Source organism: Prionailurus bengalensis, chromosome C1, assembly GCF_016509475.1.
Source record: "Prionailurus bengalensis isolate Pbe53 chromosome C1, Fcat_Pben_1.1_paternal_pri, whole genome shotgun sequence".
In the NCBI taxonomy this organism is placed as follows: domain Eukaryota; kingdom Metazoa; phylum Chordata; class Mammalia; order Carnivora; family Felidae; genus Prionailurus; species Prionailurus bengalensis.
The window spans coordinates 92,256,451-92,283,273 of NC_057345.1; the positions used below are offsets into that span (position 1 = coordinate 92,256,451).

At 37.9% G+C, this 26,823-nt stretch overlaps 1 protein-coding gene across 1 annotated transcript in view; it reads right to left on the reverse strand.

Annotated features, from left to right (window-relative positions):
- The window catches only part of VAV3 (vav guanine nucleotide exchange factor 3), a 353,794-nt gene that overhangs the window by 135,381 nt on the left and 191,590 nt on the right, over nt 1-26,823 (reverse strand). The window contains exons 13-15 of the mRNA XM_043575717.1: nt 26,174-26,259; nt 24,544-24,676; nt 24,046-24,155 (exon numbers count right to left, since the gene is read on the reverse strand). Coding sequence (XP_043431652.1) covers nt 24,046-24,155; nt 24,544-24,676; nt 26,174-26,259 — 329 coding nt within the window. The remainder of the gene's footprint in view (nt 1-24,045; nt 24,156-24,543; nt 24,677-26,173; nt 26,260-26,823) is intronic.

Here is a 26,823-nt window from a genome sequence, read left to right on the forward strand (position 1 = left end):
TAATTTAGGTTTTGGTATACTTTGAGATTTACCAACTAAAGAATATTAAGAATATGAGAACAGCATATCCAGGTTGTTTTTGTAATGTCTCAAGTGATTCTGAATTCTCCAGTTCTAAAAAGGCATACTTAGAAGTCTTGGCAAAATAACAAAATATGATCATTTTATTACCTCAATGTAGGCTTTCCTATAAGATACCATTTTAAGAATTTCATTAAATTATGGGTTTTCCTTTGTTACCATGAAAATTTTCAGAATACCCTATATTGTCAACTATCATATATTGTGAAAGTAAATCCACCAAATAGCTAATAGATAAGTACAAAGAAACTAATTCACACAATCTTTCAGTAAACAATACTAAATCCTTACTTGTTTTTTCATAATTTGTTCACTCAACACCACAGCATACTAATTACACTGCTAGCTATTGGAAAGGGCAATAAAATAAAAAACAAACAGGCTCTCCAAAAACCAAGTTAAAAAAATAGAGTTCAGAAGGGACACCTTCACCTATTCCTAAGGTTTCACAAAAGAGAAATTTATAAATCACATCCAAATCTTATTCTTTATATTCCAAATCACGTACAGTCTTTTATCTAGGGAAACGAATAGTTTCAAATACCAATAAATAGTCTTATCTATTATATAGTGCACTTTTTTATTTCATTCAATGTTGACTTTATAGTAATTTTAAATATACATCCATCACTGAATTTGTGACATCTCAAGGAAAATATTGAACGAAATGTAAAGTCAGTTAAATCTATAATACGTTCAAAGTAGAAAAAATGTCAGACTACAAGTAATTTGAGTCTTTGTTGCAAACTTGATGTGTGGCTTTTGGCATATAACATCTTTCTATTTTTAGTCTCTTTGCTAATCAAAAAATTATGTCTGTCATCCTTGCTATAGAAGGCCATGTGGGAGAAGGAAGGAGGATCACCAATTGTTGGTACCTATTCTATCATTCAGATTTGTCCTGAAAATAAAACATATATATACATATCATATTAACTTTTATTTATTAAATGAAAAGCATTATACAAATGCTGGATGGTACATCTATTCTTACTGTTATTGTTGGCTTAAATGACAACTATGTAGTGGAAAACCCAAAGGCCTCATAAACGCAGAAGAAAATCATGACCTACCCACACATATCCTGAATCAATGGAAATAAAGATTTTCTTGTAGTAGACATTTAATAAGCATATTAAAATTTATTTATTTAGTCATACATTCAACACATTAATTGAGTGCGTATTATATGCTAGTCACTTTCTAGAGCTGGGAATAGAACAGTGAATTTATCCACCCAAACAGTCACAGCTCTCCAGTTAATCTGGATTATCTTGCTTTAATTCTTCCATTAAAATATACTGTTTATACTCTTGATACTGAGTGAGTGAGAAAGGGAAAGAGAGAGGGGCCTACAGGCAGAGAGACTCTCAATTTTCAGGATTAAACACCAAGACATGTCCCACTGTGTTAGGTATTCTATGTAAGGGATAGGTTTTAGGGAATTTGGATTTTCTCATTCTCTGGTCCAATAAATCTGTACCCTAAATTCAAACACTGAAGATAAAATGAATTAGGAGTACTGAGTTGGCATGGTGAATTTAAGTTCTTGTAGCACATTCTAAATTGTGGCTGATAATATGAAGTTTGCTGGTGAATTAATGTGTTTTATCAGCATACGGAAATGGAGATGCTATTGCTCCAAAGCAATACTGGGGAACAATAGAAGGAAATCTGAAAGATAATCTGACAAGCCTCATAGGGATTTCCTTTTCAAATTCTGTGATGATTATAGATGAAAACACCTTTTTAAATCATTTTAACTTTGCATTTCAAGTCTATGTTTTATACTAAACTCCACACACAAGTGTAAATTGAGCAGGATTTCAGTATAAATTTGGCAGAATTGAAGCTAGGATCTTTTATCAAAACCAAAACCTACACTCCACAAAAGTACTTTAAAACATTAAATATACTTATTAGAGGGAAAGGCATATTCATTATTAACACTACCGTGACAAAACAGATGACTGATAAAGGTTTTTAAGGTGGTTTGGTCTATTCTAGGCCCCGTGGAACTTCTGCATCATGAAGATGCCTGTCCTCTACCAGCTTGCCATCAAGACTCATGCATGCCATACTCACTCACTTGCCATAAAGACTCTCACATGGACAACTTGTGCAGGAGGGAAGAACTTGCACAGCACTTGGAGAATTATGTGAAAGCAGTCACAGAACAGCTTTGGGAGCAAAACACAAGAACTGGAGATAGGAGGACAGGTGGCTCATCAGAGTCCCCATTTCAGAGCAGGTGCAAGGAAAACTTTTATTAAAGTAGGAGAGAAGGGATTGGCATTCAAAGTATAAGCTGGGTAGAGTAAGGACTTGTTCAGGTGAACAGCTTGACAGTTGATGCTCCAAATTCTAGGGTGGACAAGAAAATCATTGATGGGTTCATGCTTCTAGACCAAATTTAGGCACCAAGAATTGAATCAGGGCACATGAAAACAGAAAGGTAACAAAAGTTATATAGATCTCGATGGGGGTGGGGGAGTGTACATTCAGTAGAATAACTAAAGAAAGATGATCTCAAGGTATGGGCTGCTGCTGTGTGTCCTTCCTTGTATTAAAGAACTTTCTGGAGCAGATCAGGGGCTACTGAGGCTGACAGATTAGAACCACATGGCCAATGACCTTTGCTAAGGTATAGGACCTCGGGAAATGATTCAGCGTTCAAACTGGAAACAATGGATAAGTAGCACTGAGAAGGCAAGGCACTCCATTGTTGGGAACTAGTGCAGGATTAGCAGAATCAGAAAAAGGCTGGATAGGTAAGGAAAACAGAGGCTCCAGAGGGCAGCAAACACACTTGACCTTCAAGGAGAGAAACAAAATGGAAGCTGTGCTCTCCCCTTACGGCGGATGGGGAAACAAACACAAACGCATCGCTCTCCCCACAAGGGAAAACACAATGCTGCCCCTCACGGTATCAAGGCGACCTTTCAGGGAGGAAAAAAACTCATGCTTCTTCAGTCTATCCCCAAGACTGAAGAAAATCTGATGATGCCTTGACATCAAACAACACAAAATAATCAGGAAACCCAAGTAAACTCCTGGCTTCCTCCAGCCACAGAATGGCTGAGGGCTGCCCTTCACTACTACTTTACATCTCCAAGTATTTGGGTGATAGAATTTCCCAAATATTTCTGCAGAAAATGAATCCAAGCCTGCTATTACTCTCTGGGTGTCCCAAAGAACAGATAGCAAGAGGGAGACAGCGTTTTCTGTGGAGTCAGTTGTGCTTAAGAGTATCAGAATATGCACAACGGCCCAAACACAGCCTCATTCTCCACCGTGAAGTATTAGATTGATCCTCTATTCCTGCCTTTGTGCTGAATTTTGGTTTCCCCCTGCTCCCTTCAAAACTAATTACATTAGAGAAACTCAGGGTAAAATATTCTGCAAAGCACACTTTTCTCACTATTCTTGTCAATGAACTTCAAATTGTACTGTGATTTGGGATTCTCTGTCCTACAGTCTCTATCCATTTTGAAATAATTTAAACTCCCAAATGAGGCCAAAGGCATACAGAACAGTGAAACTCAAGTAGCTACTCCTAAAACAAAAACTCAAACAGTCTCACTGGCTTGAGATAGACACATGTGCCAGTCTACCTCAAAAACAAAAACAAAAAACACACAATCACCCTCAAAAAATATCAAGTCACTCCAGCAAATGGAGGCATCTCAAAAAAAACATCTGAGCACCTTCCATGCTCTAACCAATGTGTAATAAATATACAATGAAATCCTGACCTTGAAGAGTTGTTTTGTGAGGGAAAGGGGACCTGCTTGAATATACAGAGTCTTCCAAACCCCAATGCTAGGTGAGGCCAGGGGTGAACAGCAGCATGAGGCACACCATCCTCCTTTACAAGTCCCTCCCATGGGCCTTGCTTCCCTTCTAGTCACAAGCATCACAGGCCTACATTACTGCCACAGCCTGTGGGCTCAGCCCAACTTATGCCTACGCCCTCAGGGTTCTCTTTCCATGCAGTCTGGGAAAGGGAAGCTGTAATCATCACCTAAGCAACCAGTGAGTTCTCCACCGTTCGCAACCATCCTCCACATGCACTACTGTTTCTTCTGTCAGCTAACAACTGGGTTCTCTCTCTGAGCCGAGTCCTTCAGATTGCCAGGTCAGTTAAGATAGGTAACTTGGTTCAATTTCCTTATATTCTCACAGATTGTGTTTTGGCCTCATGCATGAAAGCCTGTGGATGGCTCCCAGCCACAGCACAGCAACTCTGGCCAGAACCCTGGGCCTGCATTCATCTGGGAGGAGAAACTAAAACTGTTAGTATCAGCAACTTCTAAGTCCTTAAAATCTCTGGAGAATCGTGACACTTGCTTTACTCATATTTTCTCATTCAACATCACAACAACTCAATGAAATAAGCATTATCATCTCCATTTGCAGATTATGAAACTGAGGCTCAGAGAGCTTAAAGTTTGAGAGTCACCTAACTAGAAAATTTAAGTGTCGTGATTCAAATGTTGTCTATTGATTTCCAAAATTAATGCTTCTAACTTTTATCTTCTATGATCCTGAGTTTAACAGAAAAGAGAAAATCTTTAGGGGTCTTGGTTTTGGGGAACTTCCATCTGGCCCATGCCAGGATAATGATCAGAAGAGCAGCCCTAGCACATGGGGATGGTCCACAGCAGGGCATGGTCACATAAAAACCAGTGAGTTCAGAGCTCCAACCCCAGGATGTCCTCATTCTCACCATCCCTTTCCCTGTCCAATGCCAACTCCCAGAAAGAGGCATTCAGTATCACAAGGGGTCTCAGGGTAATGTTTAGCTTGGGAGCTGAAGCTACATCAGACTACAGGGCACACAGCAGCTTCATGGACCAGCTGATAACTTAGTAGACCCAACTCATCCTTGAACCAGAGGGCACACTTGTACAACATTGCTGTCAGCCACAGTCTACGACAGGCTTGTTCCTTCCCAACCCCCAAAACAATTTGCAATCTTCCATTTTTCCATATTCGTTAGTGGTGCCACCACGTTTTCAATGTTGTAAAAAAAGAACCCAAACAATATCTGGGGCACCTGGGTGGCTCAGTCAGTTAAGCACACAACTTTGGCTCAGGTCATGATCTCATGGTTTATGGGTTTGAGCCTCGTGTTGGGCTCTGCTGACAGCTCAGAGACTGGAGCCTGTTTCAGATTCTGTGCCTCCCTCCCTCTCTCTCTCTCTCTTTCTCTGCCCATCCCCTGCTTATGTGCACTCTCTCTCTCTCAAAAATAAACATTAAAAAAAAGTAGCAAAACAATATCAACATGGAGCTGATATAAAAGTTTAATAAGTGAATACACACAAAAAACCCTGCACTGTGCCTGATACATGATAATACAGAATAAATGTTAGATAGTATTACTTTATTTAAATGTTATAACATTTAAATACTGTAAGGTAGATATTATGTCTCCACTTTGTGATGTCCTAAATGAGGCTTAGAAAAGGAAGTTCAGCAACTTGCCCCAGCTCATGAAGCTATTAACGGGCGGAGCTCTGATTTGACTCTTTACAACCCAAAACTAAGGAGTTTGAAAATTATTATGTGGGTTATGAAGAGCAACACAAACATTTCAAATGGGAAAATTATATCTCTAACTATAGTATCCCATCATAAGCTCAAGAGACCCATTTATTCAAGGTATTTTAAAATGTTCATTTTGGTCTCAGCTTCAAACCATTGTCCCTGGTCATGACTATTCCTCCTTATTCCCACAACTCCAAATCCTATCCATCCCTTAGCTTAGGCTCCATGCTTTGAGACCTTCCCAGATCACTGTAGCCCCTATAATCTTCTTTTCTCTAAAATTACATGGCACTTCCTCTTACATTGTTACTCAGTTTCTCCAGTCATTCTTTTATATGAACAGTATTTATTAAATGCCAAACATACATCAAGCACTTAAGCTCCTTTCAATTTAGGATGAAGACACACAAAGAAGTAAAGTGTTCCCCAAAGGTATAAGATACAGTGGAGAATAAAGAAGAGATTGGTCAATCCTATAGTAAAGGCTGAAGGGAGGCAGGGCATGAGGGTGTGAAAAGAGAGCACCTGTCTTGGATCTGAGTCTTGAAAGATGAAAAGCTGTTCCCTTGTCGACCTCAGGAGAGGACAGGTCTCAGGCGAGTAAAGGACACTGTGATCAAAGGTCCAGAGGAAGAAAGCAGGGTGGCATGTGCTGGCAGCCTGCAGGAGTTCAGTCTGGTTGCAGCACTCGAGTTGGGCATGGGCTGGACTGTAGATGCTGCTTGCATGTGCTCTAGGAGTCTGATCTTTTCTGTGGGCAGGGAGTGACCACATAAGGCCTGTGTGCACATAGCCAGATTATGTTGGCACGTTGGAAGGAAAACTCTGGCAGCTATGTCATAGAAAGGGTGAGACTAGAGCCAGGGAGATGGCTTCAGAGACTGCTGCAACAGGCTAGGCAGAGGAGTGTCAAGATGCAAACTGAGGCAGTGACACTGGGAATGAAAAACACAGTTGAAATCGAAGATAAAGCTCACAAGAGTCAGGGATGCAAGTTTAGAGATAAGTAATTTAGAAAGAACACTCTTACGAGCCTGTTAGGGGCTTCCAAGTGGCTGTGCAGGCAGCAGAAGGCCAGTGGAGAGGCTAACAGAAGCCCAAAAATAAATTATGAAGACTTTGTATTTCCCTTCTTGATTCCACATAACTGGTGTCACCACTGGGCAGGGTCTTAGCCTCACAAGTGGTCATCTGAATCAAGGACTAATGATACTTCAATTGAACTTTCCTTAAAAATGACGAATGATAAATGGGAGCCTGCAATATAATGTGAAGAAAAAGTGGGGAGGTTAACAAGCCACTCATGGCTTACGGACTTCAGACCAAACTTTAAAAACACTGGTCATGCTGGGTAAATTTCAATAGCTAATCAGAGCCTGCTTCTTGGGTTTCCTGTGCAACTCTTTGGCTATAAAGGAATACTCTCACTCAATGATAATTTTATTGACACGCTCTTCCTTTCCCTTATAGCAATACGGCAACCATATTGTCCCGGGGAAGTATGTACTTTCAAATAGCAATTCTGATTAGATGAAGGCAAACACAAAAGTCATTTGAATTTAGGTTATTGCTGGACCAAAAAAACCCCAAAAAACAAAAAGCAAAAAAACCCTCTAATGAAAGATTTTAATATATGCTATCAATATCCCTATCTCAAATAAATGATGATTTGTGACAGTCTACCTTCAGGGCTGTTGGAAAAAAATCAATGATCTTTTTAAAATTTGAGCTCTGATATTTGCAAAGTGCTTTTGGTTCAGATGAGGAAAAACACTAGAGGAGTACATAAATAGATAAATAAATCAATCTATTAAAAAAAATTGCTCACAGAAGATAAACAAATCACCCCAAAGCAGAATTTTATTAAACTCTACTTAGGTCTGATCTTCACACAAAGCTACAATTCTCCCAGAAAGTCTCTCTGTGCTTTGACTGCAGGTACTGTGCGGATACTTTTCATGGAGCAGTGCTGACCACTAATGGCCGGTTAGCTCATTTTGGTTTTCCCAATCATGTCTCAGAACTGTCTCTGAAGAAGTCATTGATTAAAGTAATCAATCAATTCTCCACTCAATAATGCTCCGGCTTCTTCTGCTTTTAATATCAAAAAGCACTAAAAACTAGTAGTAATCACGTTTCCTGGATCACACTCTATCTGTGCTTTTTGATCAAAGGTTCATAGATAATTTCTTTGGCTTTAAAAGATGATGTGTTCTACTGAATGAGCATAGACTATCAATCTCATTTCTTTATTAATTTTGAATGTAAGCAATGCCTTCATTTATAATTAAACTAAGTTAATTTTGAGTATTACTTTATCACCGCTGTATTTCCACAGAAGGAATAAGTCCTACTTATTGAATTTTCCTGATGGTTTATAGACTAGATACACAGAATTTAAAGCATATCATCACCTTTAGGGCATGAAACATTCATCTTCCCAAAGGGATCACACTATCATCATCTAGTATGTACACACACACACACACACACACACGCAGTAATACCTATTTTTGTGAACCAAAAGAGAACAAGCACAAGAAAAAAAAAATGTCATAACTGTTGGGTAGAAATAAAAGATGATGAGAGTACATTATTAATATTGTATCACATTGAGCTTCCACTCCTCCCCCATGTTCTTTATCCATTCAACGAGTCTTCAACATATTCAAGAAATAGGCTGCACAGAGTCCTACACAAGAGCAGAATTCTTAGTGATGTCAGAAAAGAATAGATCACAAATATTTTTAAACCCTCTCTTTAAGATGAATGAAGTTCTAGAGAAAAAAAGAGGATCTTTGCCTTGCCTGGGTCCTCCGGCCATGTTGGTGGTAGAACTTGGATCCTTCCTTACCAGTTTTCTGGTTGTCCAGCACTCGGTGAACTCCACTAAGTTGTCTTTTCCATTTGTTCTCCTTTTCTGTTTTTTGGATGCTGAATATGATCTCCACTATCAAATCTCAGAATCTTTAAACCTTCATTACTATTCATCACTAACATTATTCTCAGCTGTCTTACCTTTCCTCAAAATTATTAAAAATATTACTAAAGCATAAATTAATCATTAGGCATTTAACCTCCAAACACCTTTCTGAAACTAGGCTTATTGGTAATTTTACATAAGTGTGAATTCTCACTTTCCAAATAAATTTAAAAACCAACTGCAAATAGTCTACTAATAAACATTTAAAATTAATATTTGACTATTCCCCAACCAGTCAGGTATTCAGATTGTCAACCTATCTAGTACATTCAAAATGGCCAGCTAGCCATATTTTAAATTAAACATAAGCCCATGGGATTTAGCTTTTGTGGGCTTTGCACATTTAGACTTGTGTCAATATCAAGAGTCAATACAAACCTAATACTAAAACACTCAATCTCTTATGTTGAAATTTTATAAAACCAAGGATTCTCTTAAAGCATCAATACCTTTTAGAGTCATTTTTAAACCCCCAAATAAACTCAGTCTAAGGGGAGTTTCATTATAATTGAATATGGAATTGCAAGTTAGACTGGGCAACACATTAAACAATTAAACAAGCAAGAAGTTTAATTAAATTTCTAATTCGCATTGGATTTCATTCTATCCTACAATTATAAGGTTTCAAGCCAGTATCAAGTATTCAGGAGTGCCCTGCTGAAAATATATCTGCAATGTCAATAGTGAGCAATATATTAATGTCAGATAGATGGTGGAATAATGGCTGTTATTGTTAAGATCACTGGAGGCTGGCTGACTTTTCCTTCTCCTCCTCTACCCCAAGTCCACTAGTCCCCAGACAGGGAAGTAGCAGCTTTTCCTGACAGAGATAATGGGAAAAGAGGTAAACTCCCTCATTTTATGGAAAAGGAACCTGATAAAAAGATTGTCCTTGAAAGAAGAGGAATCGCCAGGAATTGAAAAGGATGTGGGGTCTAGTATCAATCCTACCACTTGCCACTCCTGTGGCTTTGAACAAGTTCCTCTGTCGACAAAGTCACCCTAGATCCAATTGGATATGAAATTGGAGGTCATCCAGCACACAGACATTTAAGGGGGGGGGGGGGAACAACCCACCATCTGTTAATTGATCTATCTGTCAAATGGCTGAGGCAAGAGAGGGGTGGGTGCTCTTGATCTTTGTGGTTCCAAAGTTAAGGTTCTTTATTACACTGCCCTAAAGTAAAACCTTCATGGCAAGAGCCTCACGTATATGGGCATGTATCATATGTAAACATGTATGTGTAGAATGTGTGTATGTGTATAATACAAAATGTGCCCAAATAAGCTGTCCTGAGGAAAAGGCTTAGCATAGACTACTTACCAGCTTGCACAAGTTTAATGCCACGAGGAAAAAGACAGCTCAGCTAAATAAACAGATGAAAAAGTATTTTCAAGACCAGAAACAATAATGTAAGCTTAGAGCTCGACGTACAGAGTCATCATTGTCACCAAGCATCATTTTAATCTTGAGACTTCCTATCTGGAAGGATTCAGAAGAGTTCCTGATTCATTATTCCAAGTCTGCATGGTATTTAGAAAATTGCTTTGTAGTGTTCCTTCTTAGTAGATCAAAGCCCTGTAAAACCATTTAGTTTTTTTCTCAGTCTGAAAGATGTTTAGGTCATGATAACTGGAAAATACAATGCAAACCCCTACTACAATTAAATAGGCCAGGATTAGTTTTGGCTTAGTAAACTACCTACGGCCTCAGATCTATTTCGTAATATATAAAGCACTATTTCCAAGCTATCTGGTTTTTAAAATGCACCAATATCAACAGCATTAATTTAAAATACCAGTGTTCAATATGTCAAAGCTCAAATATTCTCCGAGAGGGAGCTTTAATGCATATATATTATTAATGCACTATCAGAGAACAGATCCCTGAGTTGATTCTGACCAGTGAGTCATTAGAGACTACAAAAAAGCAAATTTGGAGTATGATAATAGACAGACAGAATTTTTTTCTGGGTGATCTCACTATCCAGGGGAGAAGAAACAAAGTACAAGAAGTTTGCAGCTTCAGGTTGGGGGATAGGAAAACAGACTTTAATAAAACATTGTTTTTGTTCTTTACTAGCCACTTGGGCAAGAAACTCTTTAGAGAAAAGAACGGGAAAAGCATATCTTGAACCACGGTGGAAGCTCTATTATGAGCTGGGTGGCCCAGGTGGGTACTTATATCTCTGGTCCTTAGTTTTCTTATTTAAAAGAAAAAAAAAAAGGAGAGATAATTGTCACCATCATAACTTCTATGAAGATTTAATGAGACAAATATCAAAAAGCATAGCACTGTACTTGGAATACAATGTTAGTATCACAGAATATTAATTCTCTCATAGGATTGATGCAAGAGGGGAAGAATATAAAATAAGACAGTATTATTTTTATGAATTTTTCAATTTATAAAGCCCATTAACTTAGGGCACTTGTGACTTTTGACATTTTTCCCCCTTTCCTCAAAGGCCTGGCTACTTGGTGCAGACTGATATTGCAAATATAAAGATATGGATAGGACTAAAACCACGGCCCACTGGAATATTCTAATCACTTGTGAGGCAGATAATCTGAGCTCCCAAACTCAGTGTTTTCTTAGACAAAGGTGTTCAGAAGAAAGTGTGCTATTCTAATAAGTAACAGAGACGTCAGATGCTTCTGCTCAGTGCTTCAAATTGGGCTCTCCCCAGGAAGATGATTCAGTGTTAGTCCAAAGTTCATCCTAAAGGAGAAAAATGACTGTTCTCACACTGTGCTCCTATCTCCAGTGACTTATGTAATGCACATCCAATGTTACCTCAGTACAAACACATATATTTAAAACTCATCTTAATCCACCCTGATAACTAACCAGGACTTAGTTTCAGACCACAGGCTTTTTCTCCCCAATCCCCTTACCTCTAAAAGAGAATTTAGGGTTGCCTGGGTGGCTTAGTTGGTTAAGTGTCTGACTCTTGATTTCAGCTTAGGTCAGAATTTCACGGGTTCGTGAGTTTGAGTCCCACATCTGGCTCTGTGCTGACAGTGTAGGGCCTGCTTAAGGTTCTCTTTCTCTCCCTCTCCCTCTGCCCCCCCCCCCGAATACATACATAAACATAAAAAACTAAAAATAAAAAAGAATTTAAACTCTGAGACTAAAATCACATCATCTAGACAACTGGAAAAAGGAAACATCAAATTAAATCAAACAAAAACTTTGCATAGACTGTATTAAGCATGATTCTAAAAGGTGACCAAAAATGTTGCTATACGTTAACTTGTAAATTAAGACTTAATTTACATTAAGGAAATTCTTTGAAGCCCAAATCATCCTTATACATTGTTAATAATATACACGATGTTATTATTTGATTCTGTAAAAATAACCAATTCTTATCCAATAGCATCACTACAAAATAAGGGGAAAGCATTTAAGTTCTAAATCATACTTTTCATCCAGTATGTGAATATACTACACAAAAATACCTCTTGCTTTTAAAACAAACTGAAGGAAACTTTCGTCTCTGGAGAACAACAGTAAGCATTCTTGTTATAAATGAGACAGCATGGGGTGAGGGAAAAAGCTCTGAATTGAGATTCAAGATCAGTCTCTGCCACTTGTTAACTAAAAAGCACACACAAAACATTTAATCTCTATTTTTCTTTATTTTTTAAAGATAATACCTTCTGGCTATCTCACAGCATTCCTTAATCATCAAAGTATTATGGAAACTATAAAGCGGTATAAGAGTAAGGAATTATCCCTATATGCTACCAGACTCTAAATACTCTGACATGAAGGAATTAAAATCTGAAATCTTCCTTATAATTCTTAGAATCAGAAAAACATACTATGCATAATTCAATCAGAAGTCCCCAAATTGATTTCTCAATAACTTGGAGATAAAACTGTCTCATTTAGTTCTTCTGTGGGGATGTTAGCAGTTGGCATTGCACCCTGCCCATAATATTGGACTGAAATTCAGCATTAACTTACGCATAACTTTATACCTTTATATTAATCCAGGTTAGCATTCACCTAAACTAGTTAATGAAAGCATCTTTCGAAATTAAGTTTCTTTTCATTTAAGGTAAAGAATGTTTAAACCTTGAAGCTGGAGGAACAGCTACCTTCAAATGCCTGAAGGGTCACCACATAGAGGAAAGACACATGTTCCATTTGGGCCCAACAAGTGACATTACGAAATTATTCTCAAACAGGTTTCAATTCGTTGTAAGGAAGTGATTTCTACAGTCAAAGGTAAGCAACGAGCAAATGAGTCCAGAAGTGGTGAGCTCATCACAAGAGGCATGTAAGCACAGACTACACTTGGAAAGAAATTGTAGGAAAGGGTTGAACACTAAATGGTTGGAATAGAGGAACACCAAACTCTTCTCAAAGTGTCCATCAAACAGTATGGTTTCTGAGGATCTTGATAATTATGAGCAGGTATTCAGAGTATACGAGAGAAAAATCACCTAGAACAAATTAATTTTTCTAAATTACATATCAGTGATATATGGCATTTTTTCCTAATTATTTAAAGTAAAATACATACACTCAACCTGTAATGACTTTTTCTAAATTAAGAGCAAAAACTCCAGTTGCCAATGCCTTTCTTAGATTCCCAGAAAGTCAGTAACTCTCAAAATTTTCCTGGTTGCATCACCTGCACTGGATTTTTCTCTGCTGAAATTTCCAATTCCATTCTCCTCACATCAAATAAGGTGTGGCAATAAGCCAAGGGAGATAGGCCAGAGGAGCTCAATTTTTATTTATTTTTATTTTTTAAAGTTTATTTATTGTGGGGGGGGGGGAGGGACAGAGAGAGAGGGAGAAGAAGAATCCCAAGCAGGCTCCACACTGTCATCAGGGAGCCTGACACACGGCTGGATCTCAGGAACCCTGAGATCATGACCTGAACTGAAATCAGGAGTCAGGCGCTTAACCAACTGAGCCACATAGATGCCCCTCAAGTAGGACTTTCTTATTTCTCCAATTACACTGCTATTGCTTACTGTCTTGTGAAGAGGAAAAACAAAGTTTCTTCTATTGCTTCCATTGTAAGGATAGCCAACATTCTATCACTGTTTATTTTGTACTGTAGAGCCCAAAGTAATAATTCCTATGATTTAATAATTTATCAAAAAAAAATACCCTAAAAGTAGTACATATGACATTAACTATTAGGTTTAAATTTATAAATTAAAGCTTGCTCACTATTATAGAATTCACTAATTATGTCATTTTCTTAGAGGAAACCATGTATATACTTGACTCGATACAATAAACAGTTCCAAAATAAACTTATTTGTTTGCGTTATTCTCTACATTACCCAGACAAACTGGAGTCAGCATAGTAACGACCACTGCCAGGTTCAACACTCCTGGTTGCACTATTATTCATATAAGGAGAAGGACAAAAGAAAAACACAATAGATCAAAGGGTCTGCAACAGAAGTTCAGGGAAACCAACATTAATTCAGCCTTTACAATGTTACTTGCATTTAGTTTTAACAGAGTAATGCTTATTGGTTGGTGGAAATTTTGATACCTATCCCTTCTTCATGCCTATGATTTCTCCTTCTTTATAAGCATGGTGAGGGATGCCAGAAAAATGTCAAGCAAGTATTAAATATAAACAGGGGAGGAGGAGAGAGGTTGATCCCCACTAAGCAATAACAGAACGAGAATACTGTTTAATATTTACTAATGCTTTGTCATGCGTGAAATGCTTTTACATGTTTCTGGATCAAACAGGCTACTGAAAGATTCCATTTAATGACAGCTGTGGTTTTTCTGAGCACTGTCCCGTGTCCTACTTCCTTTTATTGCTGCCAGGAAACTGCGGTTTAGTTCCCTACACTGACTTAACTGCCAATTTTGAAAGGTTATAGATAATACAACAGATTCAGGGAGAGTTGAGCTGGCTTCAACTTGGGAGATTAATGTGAATAGGTCAGTACCATAAGACTCAGTACAGCCCAGGGGTGATGGATCAAGTCAGCATGGATCTCATATACATAAAAAAATTATTCATATTAAAGACTTACAATGAAAGCCTTTTAAGAAGAAAAGGCTGTTTTTAGAGAAAATAATTTCTCCAAAAAACCAAAAATGTATGTGGATAGATAACACAGAGATGCTCTGCAGACTGCTATTTTTGTAGTATGTCTGTAAGGCTACCAGTTTCAAGTAGACCCTGACACGGGCTTTGGACACCCAGAAAATGCCAAAGAAGTGCCAACAAAGCCAAAATGTCACTCCCATACTTGGCTCATCCAAGAAGGCTCACCCTTGGGCCAACTCTTGACACCACCCTAGTCTTCCTTTGCCCCTTCTGGTTTTCTTGGTCTGCTCTCCAAGGAGGAAATTTCAGAATAAATAACAAGCACAAATGTCAATACTGCTGGAAAGAAAATGCTCCAAGAGAACAAAGACCCATCACTTACTATAAAATTATCTCTGCTGATGTTGGTTGACTACTGGCCTGGGTTCTTTGGTTCTCATAGTCCTTTCCAATAAACATTATAATAAAACCTAATGAAACCAGATACCCAAATAGGTGCAGTCTGCTTTTTGAGCATATATTTTTGATATTCATTTGGACAGAACAAAATAATGTCAAATACAGATAATTCGGTTTTGGTGGCATAGAGAACATTTTGTAGCTAAATCATCATGATGGCCTAAACAGGAATTAGTGCTACTAAAAATTTTAAAAATAAAATAAAATAAAATAAAATAAAATAAAATAAAATAAAATAAAATAAAATAAAATAAAATAAAATAAAATAACACTACTACCAAAGGCCACAGGGTGGTTCCATTACAGCTGAGATCATTTAGTGGTAACACAGACTCACTACATTCCCTAGGCCCAATCATCATCTTTGGGCTGTAACACAGGGGTCACTAACTGCAGCTCATGAGCCAAATATGGCCTACCACCTGCTTTATTGGAACACACCACACATGTTCATTTATGTATCATCCATGGCTGTGCTACTACTGCAATGATAGAATTGAGTAATTGTGACAGAGACCATATGGTCCACAAAGTCTACCGTATTTACTTTCTGGCCCCTTATGAAAAAAAGTGGGTTGGTCCCTGTTCTAAGAGATGAAATTTGTAGTCCCAAAGGTACCTATTTATATATCTGAGAAGATCCAAACAGACCTCCTGATGAAGAAAATGGAGAAAAGGAGCGAGAGGAGAAAAGAAAAGGAGGAAGAAGTAACAGTACTACCATACTCGTGGTACCAGTAGTAGCAGCAGGAGTAGCAGCAGTAACTTGGGCTTGCTGTAGAAGTCTCTGACCTAGCTTCACGTAGATGGAAGAATCTCCCTCTAGGCAAAAGCATCAACAAAGTCAGTCTTTTAAATATGCACAACAGAATGTCAAATTTGCTGTCGCAAATTTACTATTATATTATAAATATGGGTCACTCAACCAACCAATAGCAAAGGCCACCATCGCTTGAGACGCTCAGCAGATTTCTTAATCTTGAATTTATGTGATATAACACGGCTTTATTCCTCGAAATCCCAGTATGGCTAGGGGAGGTGCACTCTCTCTGGCATGACTAGTCAGGCCTCATTGCAGAAGCAGTGAGCTCAGGATACCAGTCCACTACAGGGAGCAGTATATGGTGAGGAAGGTCATACTGAAGATGTCAACAAGACCAGTAAAATGGCAGAGGGAAGAGGTGCATGAAATAAGCCTTCTTCATGACACCCGTGAGTATCACAAAATCTAGGCCATGACTGCGTTTCTTCTGGGTCAGAAGTTTGTACAGAGAGAAATGTGAGGAAGTAGGTGGGCTTTGAGCACCTCAGACCCTAGAACTGGAGTTTGGGCCATGTTCTGCCCCCCATCTCCCAGAGGCAAGGAGGCCCAGGTGGCATAGGTGGCATAGAACATTACATACTGTTCTGTACTTTTCAGCGTTAAGTATAGATTAGGTCAGCATTATGTGAAAGAGTCTAGGTAGTGTGAAAATTACCCATCTCAGTTGGTTAAGTTTTATCCAAAAATTGAGTCAGTCTGCCGAAAAGAAAGATATATGGAAGGACAAAAAGAAACATAACCCGGAAGCATCAGGTTAGGTGGCTACAAAACTGCCTTCAGGAAATTGCAATCTCATTTTTTAATACTAATTTAAGAAAAAATTATTATATGTGACATCAACTTCTAGTACTTCAAAAAATCTAATGCTGCTGGTGGAAAACATACGTTTTTCAGTGTCTCCTAAGAATCCACATTATAAAGCCTTCTTATCATACCAGAAAGTTTCTTTCCCTCAAGGGCTGTTGTGATATTTTGTCAGACAATATGAATTCCTTAACTCATCAAGTCTTTGTGGGGTTTTTTTAATTACCCTTATCAGAAAACTTGAGTGAAATTTCAAGTTTATAGTAAAAATATGATTATCCACTATGTGCTACAAGATGTGATAGGACCCCTCATGCATGTGAACAACACTGACAAGACGCCTGCCTTCTTGGTGTTTTTACCCAGGGGTAAATAGCCAGGAAATGGGCAGCTAGGTCTAAAGGTGATCTCATCAATCCAAGGGCCCAGGACTTGGTGCCTTAAAGGTACACATACAGAAACCAAAATAACCAAAATGCAATTGCATTCTTTACTTAACATTTCAAAGAACTTTATAAAAGGGAATACAATTTGAATCCACAGGTATATATTTCAAAAGGTGCTTTTCCCTTCCCCAATTCCTCAAACTCCATAGCTATTCTAGAGCCTCATTCACACCAAAACCCCAAATTTTCTTTCCATTTCTGGAACCATGAAGCTTTCTTTTTTCCTTTCTCCCAGCATTAGCCAAGCAGTTCAATTTACCTTCTCTCTTAGTAAGCAGGAAAGAAATCCCTATTCTTTAGGAAGAGAAAGGACAGGCAAAATTGGGCAGGCAAATAGCAGATTCCCTTCAACAAACAGGGTGCGGAGGAGCAGAGTGAAAGCTATAAATACTACCCTTGGATAATTTCTGTAGGGCCATATAATTACAATTGTGAGAGAATACTGGAAAGGTAAGGTTACTAATTTAGCATTGTGGTCAGAAGAGACCTCTTTCACAAAGTCACATTTAAAGCTAAGATCTGTAGAATAAAAAACCAGCTAACCAAAGACCAAGAGGAAAGACCATCCTAGGTAGGAAAGCCTCAAGGGTGGTTGCCTGAGGCCTGTGCATTCTCCAGGAACTGAAATCCACCCAATCTAACTACAGCAAAAGGAACACAAGTGAAACTGATAAGAGATATGGCTGGAAGACAGGCAGGATAAAATCATGGAGGTCCTTCAGATCCTGGCAAGAATGTTGAGATTATAACAAGTGCTATACATAGCCAATGAAGGGTTTTAAGTAGGGCAAGACACAACTGGACCACCCTGAAGAGTAGACTAGTAAGGAGAGAGCAAGGAATGCAGAAGCTAATTAGAGATATGAAAGGCTTAGACCAGGGAGGTGAACATGAAGATTACAAGTGGTCAGATTCAATCTGTAGAGGTTGGTGAGATGTTGAACACATATGGAGAGAGAAGGGCAATTCCTAGGCTTCCTCTAGTTACACTTGAGTAAATGGGATTAGAAGAAAGGTATTATTTAGCTAGAAACATCAAGAGTTCAGTCTTTACATTCAATTCCTTATATATTTACTAAAAATTGTCACATTTATAAATTACACTATTTAAATTCAATTGCAATAGCTCCCTCATTGTTATATGCCCAGGGCTTCCAATAATATCTGTCAACAAGGCAAGTGCTAAGTACTTGTAGAATGAATGTAATTTCCTCCAGTAATTATCTCTCTGGTATTCAAAATATCTGAGCAACATCTTTAGATTAAAACAAATTTTATGTTTTTGAAGTTATGTTTGATAAGATTTCATATTTAAAATGTAAAAAACATACTCATTGCTTTTAATAATACAAACTACAGAAGGTAAATTTCAAGAAAATATTCTTGTCTAGTAGATCCTAACTTTGAGGAAAATGTTTTGAAACATTGTTCTGTTTGACCTCTGATTATTTAAATTTTTCCTTTTAATTCTGTGGCATGTGTGCTTTTTATGGTGAGTGACCTCAAATTCCTTCTGGAAGTAAATGGGAGAATAAATTAGAAAGAAACACTGTAGCTCAGATCAAATGCATTTTGTGCAGTTTAGTGGCTTGATTCTTGGCCCCTGACCCACCCTAGTTGGAGAGCACTCTTTTTCAGGGGTCCATCCTAGGAAACAAAGCTCAGGGGGCTGCCCTTCCAGATGACTAACATGACAAGGCAGCCTGGCTCCAGAGCCTCTTCCTGGCTCTGTAATTTCCTTATCCCTTTCTCCTACTCTTCTCCCCACAACCAGAGTCTGAGCATTTAAGAGATAAATATCCTGGGCTAATCTTTGAGCACATGTTAATACCTCTCTGTTATTCTTCCTCTTGTGAAAACCATGTAGCATTGTATATATGGGACACAGTGAAGAAATATTAGTGGGAATGATGGTATATGTATCTTTTAGAGAACTTTCTTTACTCAAAGGATTAAATATGAATTGTTAGAATTTCAAGAATTGGGTCAGTCCAAAGAAATTCCAAGCAACAGAACCTTTCAGTTCCCTTCAGTGAACACTCAGAGGCTGTTTAAGAATCTACCACTTTCTACCATTTGCAATGTTTTTTTCCACCTATTTTTTTTCCTCTTTCTCTTTCTTTAAAAAGCCTTTGTATTCTATTATTCAATTTATTTATTTCATATTTTGCCCAACTTTGACTTATTTCTGGAACATTTAAGGAAACTGCCTGATCTTCTAGATCAGCGGGGGGGTTGAGGGAGAGGGAATAGAAAAAAGGAAACCTAGTTTTAGATAAAAGGATTTGAGTCCAGTTGCTTATTTTTAGCACCTTCATGGATAAAGACATGCTATGAACTGAGATCCTGAACTCTATTATAAATGATTTAACATTGAAGTTGTACAAATTTGGTCAAATACTCCTATGATTGCTAGTTTCCTGAACTATAAAGTGGGTATGACAACGTTTATCAATTTAAATCTAATAGGAGAAATTCTTAGAAACACATTGGGTATAAGGGATTCAGAGAAAACATATCCATAAGCTTCCTGACAGTATTTTGAAAACTGCTATAGACACATCCGTATTTTCCTGTATAATTATGAAAACTAGCTTAAGCTAATAAAAGTATTTGCCATCTTATTTCCAAGAAAACTAAAATGGAATTGTCAGAGACAATGAGGAAAGCCCTTTTAGAAATAAGTAAGAATAAGCAATGTATACGTATCAGCCTCCTAAAGATTTAAATATGTTTTTCAGAGCATAGTCCCCCAGAAATATGGCTTCCAACATCGTCTGGTTCAGTAACTGCTCCAACAACCTCAAGAGAGGTCAGTCCTGCTACCACTTCTCCTCACAGGAAGAAAAGAAAAAAACATTCTTCTCCCTGTCCCATCCAAGTGGATCACTGCTGCTTTTCTCTTTGTTCAGTCTTTCTTAGAGAGGTTTGCCAAGTTCTGATGTGGTTCACTGCTGGAAGTGGTTATGGCCAAAGAAGGTCAGAGAACACAGCTACTGAGCAGGGACAGGGATGTGCTTGGGAAAGACACAGGCTGAGATTCAGGTCGCCTCTTGGGAGATGATTTGCGTTTACTGGATACTTACTGTTTATTGGTATTCAAACTTTTCTACGGTCTTTTATAATGTTCTAAATTAAAAACAGTATTTTAAACATCTTAAAGGTGATTTGCAATTTTTTAAAATAAAAATGATCCAATTATCCTATAAACAGCAGAATTGCCATCTTCTGTAAATAGAACTGGCAAGCATTTCATCAGTCTTAAAATATCACATCCCTTGATTTCCCACCACCCTCCTACCAATGCCTCCCTTTCCTTCTCTGAGCTCCTTAAAGCAGCACTCCAGAATGCTCTAGGAGGACCTATGTGTCCCATGTTAATGCTGAAGAGACTCGCAGAAGATGGCTTGTGGAGGTATCCAAGGCTTAGTGTTTTTCATGGGCTGTCATGAATGCTGCCAGATTTCTTAGTTTCCTTTGTTCTCCATAGCTTATAGATTAAGGGACTAGAACTTTAGATAATGGGTAAAATAGCAAAATTTGAACCATAGGTAGCATCTTAAGCTTCAGGACTTACCTAGATTATTCTATTGTCCTGAGCACAAGACAAGCAGGAGCTGTCTTACAAAGCTGGAAGCAGGGCTTTCCTGCATAAGGCGAGGAGGAAATAATGAAATATTCTGATGCTTTAGTAAAATCCTGACTAATTTTACTTTGCTGTAATTGGCACAATCACTCCTTATAGAAGCCCTCAACTTCGACTTTGAGCAATTCTCAAAAAAGGTACTTCCACCCTCTCACCATCTGCATGGGCAGTCAATGGAATTCTGAAATATAAACAGCCACTTGGATGTTTAATTATACTGTAGAAGTGCCTGGAAAATGAGCAAAGATTAAGACTCCCAGGGGGCACTTTGGTGGCTCAGTGGGTTGAGCATCTGACTCTTGGTTTTGGTTCAGGTCATGATCTCACGATCTGTGAGATGGAGCTCCTCCTTGGGCTGTGCATTGACAGTGCAGAGCCTGCTTAGGATTCTCTCTCTCTCTCTCTCTCTCTCTCTCTCTCTCACTCTCTCTCTCTCTCTCTGCCCCTGCCCCACTCACACCCACATGCACCTGTGCACTCTCTCTCAAAATAAATAAACATAAAAAAATAATCCCAGTTTCCCTGTGTGTGATACAGCCATATTTATTGTGGTGGAACTATTTAAATCCATCCATACCTACTCCTATAAGTATATACCTATAAAGCAGTGATTGGTATTTATCTACAACTACAAATTTCTCCCGTCTTCCATATGAGAACCTGGAATCCCTAGCCAGGGACAGTCTCGCCTGGAATAAAGATTCTTTTTTTGAAAGTTTATTTATTTGGGGGCGCCTAGGTGGCTCAGTCTGTTGAGCGTCCGACTTTAGCTCAGGTCGTGATCTCGCAGTTTGTGAGTTAGAGCCCTGTGTCGGGCTCTGTGCTGACAGCTCAGAGCCTGGAGCCTACTTCGGATTCTGTGTCTCCTTCGCTCTCTCCCCTCCCCCACTTGTGCTCTGTCTCTATCAAAAATAAATAAAAATATATTTTTTAAGTTTATTTATTTGGATAGAGAGAGAGCATACATGCAGGCGAGGGGCAGACAGATAGAGAAAGTGAGAAAATCTCAAGTAGGCTCCGCACTGTCAGTGAAGAGCCTGGTGCAGGGCTCAAACTCACAAACTGCGAGATCATGACCTGAGCTGAACTGAAGAGTTGGATGCTTAAATGACTGAGCCACCCAGGTTTCCCTGGAATACAGATTCTATTTCCTAGGCTCCTTTGACAGATGTGGCCACATTACTAAGTTCTGGTCACTGTTAGCAAAAGAAGTTTGTGGCATATCTGCAAAGGATCCTTAAAAGTGAGAGGTTACCTTCTCTTGCCTAGACTGTCTATTTTATAGGTGGAGCACCAGCAGCTACCTTGGACAACAAAGTGACCAACCTTGAGCATAGAAGCCAAATGCTGATAATGGAGAGCAGGAAGACCTGGGCCAGGTCCCTGATGATACCCCAGGGAGTCACCAGACCCCCTTCTCACTACCTACCCAGATTTTTTACACAAAAGAGATAAAAACATCTTTCTTTCTGAACCTCTTTTACCAGTGTGAAGCTGATTAATGGAAACGGAACAAAATGTTAACTGATATGCCTGTCATATATAGTCCAAGGAGACTGTCTGCTCTGGACAAGAAATTTAACTTCCCTCCTCTGCAGAAATTTCTTTACTCCTCTAAAGATTATACAGCCAAAGAGAACCCATAAGAAAATAGTAACCCTAGCATCATTCCCACAAAAGCAAAGGCTTGAGATCAGCTCTACTTTTGCCCATTGTCACCAACCCCAGGTAGACAATCTACCACTTGAAACCTCACTGAAACAACACACTAGGTTTATGATGTAGACCACTGCACATCAGAGACTGGGAAGAGGCCACTAACTTCATCATTTATGCCACAACCAAAGGGGTCCCTGTAGTATAGTCATGGCATCGACGCACATAACTACTGACTTTTCTTGTTTCATTATTGTAATTAATAATACATTATAAGGATGATAATGATATACTGGGACAATGCCTTCTGATTTTACAAGTCCTCATGGGTGTAGTAGGGTCTTAAATATAAAACAATATTAATAATAGTGACAACAATAGATATCACTTATTGTTCAGTGTCATAGGACTACTGGGGTACTATTTGGCTAACACTCTACCAGACACATATCTGGAATTCAAAATATTATTATCTTTATTTTACAGAGGAGGAAACCGAGGCTCTGAGAAATTAATCAATTTAGTTAAGACTATGTAGCCAGTTCATGGGGGTGATTAATGCTAAATCCAGAATTGTCTACGAGCTTAGAAATAATTTAGCAGCACAACCATTACTCTCAAAATGTTAGATAAAATAATCTTTAAAAAATCTGTTTTTCTCACTTCAGAACTACAATAAGACACTCTAATCTTACCTCCATTTTCCATTAACATGAGCATTTCTTAAAACAAAACAAAAGAACAAAAAGCCTGATAGAATTTGTCCACAAATGGTAAGCAGTGCTAGAATACAAATGAAGCAAATCACTAAAGGGTTTTTTTTTCCTCCAGAATTTCACATTTTGTTAACAGTTTCAATTTCAGGGTGACCTATATGTTTCCATAACAAGGGTCACTATGTACCTTTTAATCCATGAACATCAAAACAAAAAGAAACCCCTATGATGGCATGTTCTTGTGTAATTACATCTCTTCATGCTCTTCCTTTTGAAACAGGTCGGACTTATTTCCCACCTCTTTCTTCAGCTTCCATTTTAATAAAAGAAAATAACACTGAAAGAAATCAAGCCCTTAAAACATTCATTGAATACATCAAGCAATTTATCTAGGACTCAAACAATAAATGAGTCAAACACAAGTGAGAGGAAGAAATGAATCTTTCTATTAAAAATAAGATATATGCATGTTTGTGAGATATCTCTATTTAAATAAAGATCTATACAAAAGATGGTAATCAAAAGCTTATCATTAGAATAGTTAATATTTTCATGGACTGCTGAAACCTAAAAAATTAAAATATGCTCATGAGAAGGAAGTCAAATAGAAGGTTAGAGCTCCCTCTCTCTTTTTCTTGAAGAAATTCACCAAAACCTCTTTCCTAGGAGACCCAAGTTATCAAGCAGACAGCTGAGTAGCACTCATGCTCAGTGTTTCCACAGTCTCCATACACTCACTACAAGCATTAGAGTACATTTACTGACAGTTCATTATTCGTAAGAGATTTAAGTAGTAGAAAAAGCACTTTTAAAAGTAGAAATACTCACAAAGCCATTTCAAACTGTTCCAGCCATTTTTTCTTTAAATCTTTTGTTTTGCAATAAAATTCTAACCCATTTTGTCCTTGGGTATGGATGAGGTAGAAGCCGTAAGACCACTGTTAAAATTAATATTCTGCAGGTTAATATGTATCATTCAGTAATAACATCATGCTTCCAAATTCACTAAAACACCACCATAATCATCCACAAACTTCTCATAACATATCAGCATACAAATTATAAAGAACCACATTTTTGTGGTTAACTTTACATCCATCAGTTTCTACAACCAACACATTTTACTTGACCATCAAGGCATTAGAGATGATCATTATCAGTTGTGGGACTGTCTGATTATTTTTCACAGAGGCTTACTCCTAATAAATCTCTAGAAAGAAAAAAACACCTGCATTGATATGCCCTCTCATAGTAATGTATTAGCATGCTTTCCTGGAATATTCAAAGTTATGAGTAAATTACAGTAATTAATTTTCAAAACTTCACCTTTTTATTTTCTTTATCAGTTGTAGGATTGTTGGCTATTTTGTACTGCTGAAGATCTATTATTTCCTTCATTTCATAGTTATCGCCTTTCCTTTTACATACAATCACTGCCAAATCAAACAGGAAGATATGCCTGAGAGAGAGAGGGAGAGATTTCAAATGGTTTGGAAGCACGTATGTTAATTTTTCCCTGATAAAATGTAATTAAACCAACCCCAAATTTTTCCTTTGAGTTAATGACAAAGGCAGTGTTGCACATTGAAAAGAATGAACTGTGTCTGCCCCGGCACTACCCTTTACTGAATGTAGGGCCTTAGTCTACCTCAGTTTCCCCATTTAAAACATATACAAAATTATAGTAAGAAAAGGCACGCTACAGAGCTGCTGTAAAGAACAACTGAGATTAGCCACAAAGCATTGTCCATGAGCAATTATTTTTTTTTTCATTTAAAAGCTTAACATTTACAGAATACTGATGACAGCAATAGCAGTTAACTTATGATGTTCCTAGGAATCAGCCAGAAAAGTACTGACAAGTGTCCATCCCTTTGACAAAGATGACTCACTTAAAATAAATCCCCAGGACCATCTACTGAAGTATTATTTTCATCCTCATTGTATGAGGGAGGAAACTGAGGCTTAGCGAAGTTAATTGATTTGCTCAGGGTCACACTGCTTGTGAGGTGCAGAGCAAGATTCATACCCAGGTCTAATTGTGGAATCTGCTCTTTTACCCTCTAGGTTGCTCCTCATGATTTTATGGACCACCTAAACCACAAATTGAGCAGTGTATGAGCAAAATGAAAACTAAAAAAATTATGATTAAATTTATGTGTTGATATTTCTCTTTCTCTTCAAAGATAATGTAATTGGGGGAGAACAACAAACTTTGTAATTCCTATTTCCAATACCAGTACTTGCATCTTTTCAAAAACTCTCAGTAATTAATATGCATAGATCTTAAAAATAATAATGACAATGATACATTCATGTAGCTCTAATACTTGCATCATCTGCAAAGACTAATTTTCCTGGAGAGGCTAAAAAGTATCTGTCTCCTGGGAACTACCTGTAGAGCCTAGGTATCAAGTTGGAAGCAAGAGCTGACACTGCCCCCTGCTGGCTGACTTTCTCATTGCAAAAAATTCCAGAAAATGGCCTTTTCAACCAAATCAATCAGTTTAATAATCATACGTATATAATTTGGAATACCAGGCCAAGCTCAGTAACCTGAATTTCCCTCAAGAATATTCACATATATTAATTGGTCCTCACTTAGACTTCCTTCTTAGGACATTTTATATTTTTAAGTGTATACCAAAAAGAGAAGTCAAGCAATTGTATTTTTACAGTAGTTATCAATTGCTTTATCTCTACTCTCATCTTAACTGTGTCCCTTGAGCCCCAGCTGACATTCTCTATTTGTCATATCCCTCTTAATAACTTACATAAATCAACAGATACCAGAACCGAGAAACATATCTATGAGAAAATTGTAGAAAACCATAGGTTGGTCTGTCCCCTTGTTTTTCTTCTCCTTTTTCCCTCCCTTGTCCTGAAAGAACTGTTTTATCAATCTTCTGATACTAACCACTTATTTTGAAAATAACTATTGCTCCTCTTTTCTCACCTTTCTTGCTTTGTATGCTTGTCTAGAGTGGTTATGCGAATTTCACCATCTCCCTGAGGTCGTCCAAAAAGCAAAACTGGTTGGTTCTAAAACATAAAATTTACATGTCTCAGGTTTTTTTTTCTTTTTTGTAAACATATAAAAACAGAAAGAAATATTTGCTAGGGACAGCTACCTTATTACACTATAAGTTTTATCATTTTGCATTTTTAGCATGCTTACTGCAAAAAGTTCAGGTCTATATGATACGCTTTCAAAACAGTCTGCCCTTGGACATCCTAGAAGGTACACTGAAAACATTAATTAATTTTATATATAGTCTTAAGAGGAAAGTTAGCTACCAAAAGCAAGAATTAACTGGAAGAATCCAACGCACAACAAAGATATACCAACTAATACTTATTAAGCACCCACTGTGTGCCAGACACTGTAGAAGATATAGGGCAAAATGTTGCCCGTGCCCAGTGGGGGAAAAAATATTCACACAAGTATATAATTATAGATGTGCAGTTGCCATGAAGAAAGAGTACAGGCAAAATGCATTGCCAGGGGCTTAATATGGTCAAGGGAGTCAAGGATGGCTTCCTTTAGCTAAGATCTCAAGAATGAAAAGTATGACTTAATGATTAAAAACAATGAACCATTTCCCC